The following is a 3,557-nucleotide window of genomic DNA, read 5'->3' as shown; positions in this document are numbered from 1 at the left end:
TTACTTTACCCAAAAACGATTGTACTTCCTTCTTCGATTTGGGTGCAGACAACGCTAATATTGCATCTGCTTTATTTTTATCGATAGCTATCCCTTTTTTATGAACAACAAAACCTAAGAAATTTCCTGTCGATACCCCAAAAGCGCACTTCAAAGGATTCATTTTTAGTTTTTTTTCCTCATAGTAAGGAATGCCTTTCTTAAATGGTCAATATATGTTGACCCACAGAAATCGATTTGACCATCACGTCATTGATATATACCTCCATAAATTTTTTGATAAATTCATGGAAAATAACATTCATTGCTCGCTGATATGTTGCTCCGGCATTCTTTAAACCAAAAGGCATAACCACCCATTCATATGAACCTAATGCCCCAGGACAACAGAAGGCAGTTTTAGCCACGTCAACTTCCGTAATAAAATTTGGTTATATCCAGAATAACCGTCCATGAAACTAAGAATTTCATTTCCTGCTGCAGAATCAATTAACATATCCGCAATTTGTATAAAATATTCATCCTTTGGGGTAGCATTATTCATATCTCGAAAATTGATACATACTCTTAATTTCCCATTTTTCTTCATCACCGGGACAATATTCGATACCCACTCCACATAACGTGCAGTTCGAATAAATTTTGCCTTGATCAAGCGTTCTATTTCTTCCTTAATTTTCACATTAATTTCAGGAGCAAAACGTCTTGGAGTTTGTTTCACAGGTCGAGCATTGGGTTTCAATGCTAATCGATGTTCTACTAGTGAACCATCGAGACCGGGAATCTCATGATAATCCCATGCAAAACAATCTTTAAACTTATGTAACAGATTGAAGAGTTCAATTCGAAAAGGATCAACAAGATCTTTACAAATATATGTAATTCGAAAATCATCAGGAGTCTCCAAATTAATTTCTTCTAAGGGATCCTGAGATTCGAACCCTTTATAATGATCATCCTCTTTAATTGAATATTTTTCAAATTCCAAAGGTTCTAAATCATAGATACAATCAAAAGTAAAATCAATGGAATTATCAAAAATAGAAGAAAATTGATCTTTAATTAAATCATCACTACTTTTATTTTCTACACACTGAGCCTCTGCTATTAAATCGGCAGTCCGACTCGTATCATTAGTTTCATTACAAGAAATAGGGAAATCATAACTAAATTCTACTGGAGGTGTCGAATCGAACACATTACAATTAGTAAATTTAGTAACCCTATCTGATTCAACTTTATCAGAAAAATCATCTTTATTTTCTAAAAACTGAAAATTATTTAAATAATTATGCAATGTTACCAGGTAGTTGGAAACTTCCTCCACCTAGTCCATAGTGCAGTCTTAGAGGTCTTTAAGAGAGACAGTCCCAACCAGTCGGCACGAAGCCCAAGTCTGGATAACGCAACTTCACCGAAAGACCTTCTGAAGTCAAATAGCACCCTTCACAATTGTAAGGATACAGAGATCGATAAACATTTAAAGGCTTTAATTTACGATTATATATCCTAAAATCGACATGCATTTGTTCGACATATAGACTCGAATCTGCTTTGACAATTTCAGGTTTTCCCTCCTTAGTCCACAGAGGTATGCTCTGATGCACTGTAGAGGGTACAACACCTACGCTATGGATCCAATCTCTCCCTAACAAGGCATTGTAACTGACTTTTAATGGCACCACTACAAACACAAAATACCTTTTTGATGACCCCACTTTTACAATCAAAGTGACCAACCCTTTTGCTGGCGTAGAAGCACCACTAAAATTAGTCACAGCAATGTTTGTAGGGACCAAATCATCAGGATGCTTTCCTATCTTTCCCAACATCCTTTCAGGCAGAAGACTAATCGCTGCCCCACCATCGATCAGCACCTTGTTTATTTTAAACCCATTCAGAATGGCAATAATATAAAGAGGGAGTAGATGAGACATTTGTCTCTCAGTAGGCCGAGGAAAATATCCTGACTCATCTTCGATACGAATGAAGGAGAAAGCCCCCTCATCCTCTTGATCATAGTCCTCATCTGGATTACTTTCACTTTTTCCAAGATATTCAGTTGGAATGATCGAGATCGTCCCTACCATGTCATCATCCCCTTCATCGAAATACTCTTCATCGACATCAACATCCTTATGTTTGTCAACTCTAGAAGACTGGGCAACTGTTTTGCCTTTTTCCATCTTTACAGGTGATTGAATATCTTTAGGATAAGTTTTCCCATTAGAAGGAAAGACAATTCGAGAATGCACAAAGGGCGTTGCCCCCTTGCTTACTTCCTTTCCTGTCTCTATTTGAAGTTTCATGCTTTGATTGAAACTCCTTCTACTGTCTCTGCCTCTTGGGTAACCCCTGGCTCGCCCTCGATAGAAGGCATATTGTTTTCGAGAAGGTGCTCGATGTCCCACTGAGGATTACGTCGATATAGATGATCACGCCTTTGGAATTTTTGACAATTTCTAATCCACTGAACACCTATGGCCTGAGATCGACTTAAAGGTGTAGTCACATCATGCTGAGGGATCTTTGAATTAGAACCCTCCACACGTCGAATTGGCTACCTCTGGCGTGCTTGTTCCTCCCTATGAGCCAATTCTTTTTTCATCCTTTCTTTTTCAAAGATTGCTTCTGCCTCAGCATCAAAGACAGCATTACACCGAGGACACAGAGATACGTCCCGGTCTTTGATTTTTTGTTGAACCAAGAAATCCAACAAGCTATTTCCTGTCCTGGGGTATACAGATCTCTCCTGTGACTCAAAATCATCAAGAGCCACATCGAAATCATAAGACATGCCAACCATGTTCACCCCTAAGCAAGGTTCAACATAACTAGCATCGACTTCGAAGGGATCTACATCAACCTTCATCTCCTTCTTACCATCATCGAATTTTAACTGTCCTTCCATGATTGCTTCTTGAATCAAATCCCTAAAACGGACATAACTGTTAGTCGAATGACTTGTTGCTTGATGAAATTTACAGTAAGGCTTTCCCTTTAAATCTTTTACGGAAAGTAAAGTTCTACCCTCAGGCAAAAACAATTGTTTATCCTTAAGCAACACATCAAAAATCTTATCAGATTTTAAGATATCAAAACTATCCTTATTTCAACTTTTAAGTTTTGAATCATTCGACTTTTCATTACCAGGAAGTTTTTTCAATAAGAAGCAAACATACGGAGGACCTTTCTTAAGTTCAGCTAAATCGACTTCTGTTTCGAAATCGAATTCCTCCTCTGAGGATTCCATGGTTACATAGGCAACCTTTTCTTTTCGAGTAAATGGTTTACTCTTTGACCTCTGCTCATTTCTATATTTTTCTTTCTCCTTTTTCATAAGTTCGGTCTGTCGAACCTTTTCAGCCAAATGAGCCAGATCAGGAATATGCACATTAAGCAACTTCATGCGCATATAAAATCCTAACCCCATGGTTGCTATTTTCACTATCCCATTTTCGGGTAATGTCACGTAACATCTACTTCTAGAATTTTTAAAACGTATTAAGTAATCATCGATGGTTTCACCATCTTCACGTTTTAAATCTACTAGATCG

General features: G+C 37.6%; 1 protein-coding gene across 1 annotated transcript; it reads right to left on the bottom strand.

Moving 5' to 3' along the window:
• Positions 1 to 370: 370 nt before the first annotated feature.
• On the bottom strand, positions 371 to 2,186 carry LOC148579800 (uncharacterized). Its single transcript, XM_088491041.1, has 2 exons — positions 1,376 to 2,186; positions 371 to 1,263 (listed from the first exon to the last, which is right to left on the bottom strand). The coding sequence occupies exons 1-2, from the start codon at positions 2,184 to 2,186 to the stop codon at positions 371 to 373; spliced, it is 1,704 nt and encodes a 567-aa protein (XP_088347167.1).
• Between the last annotated feature and the right edge of the window lie 1,371 nt (positions 2,187 to 3,557).

Source organism: Arachis ipaensis, chromosome B10, assembly GCF_059453495.1.
Source record: "Arachis ipaensis isolate K30076 ecotype BB chromosome B10, ASM5945349v1, whole genome shotgun sequence".
Taxonomy (NCBI): domain Eukaryota; kingdom Viridiplantae; phylum Streptophyta; class Magnoliopsida; order Fabales; family Fabaceae; genus Arachis; species Arachis ipaensis.
This window is presented reverse-complemented; position numbering and strand designations above follow the sequence as displayed.

What these genes read in the sequence shown, in the direction of transcription:
- LOC148579800 (XM_088491041.1), bottom strand. Translation starts at nt 2,186, where the DNA reads ATGGAAAAAGGCAAAACAGTTGCCCAGTCTTCTAGAGTTGACAAACAT. An exon ending in CTTGGGCTTCGTGCCGACTG is followed by an intron (nt 1,264 to 1,375) that starts GTTGGGACTGTC and finishes TTCAGTTTTTAG; the next exon opens with AAAATAAAGATGATTTTTCT.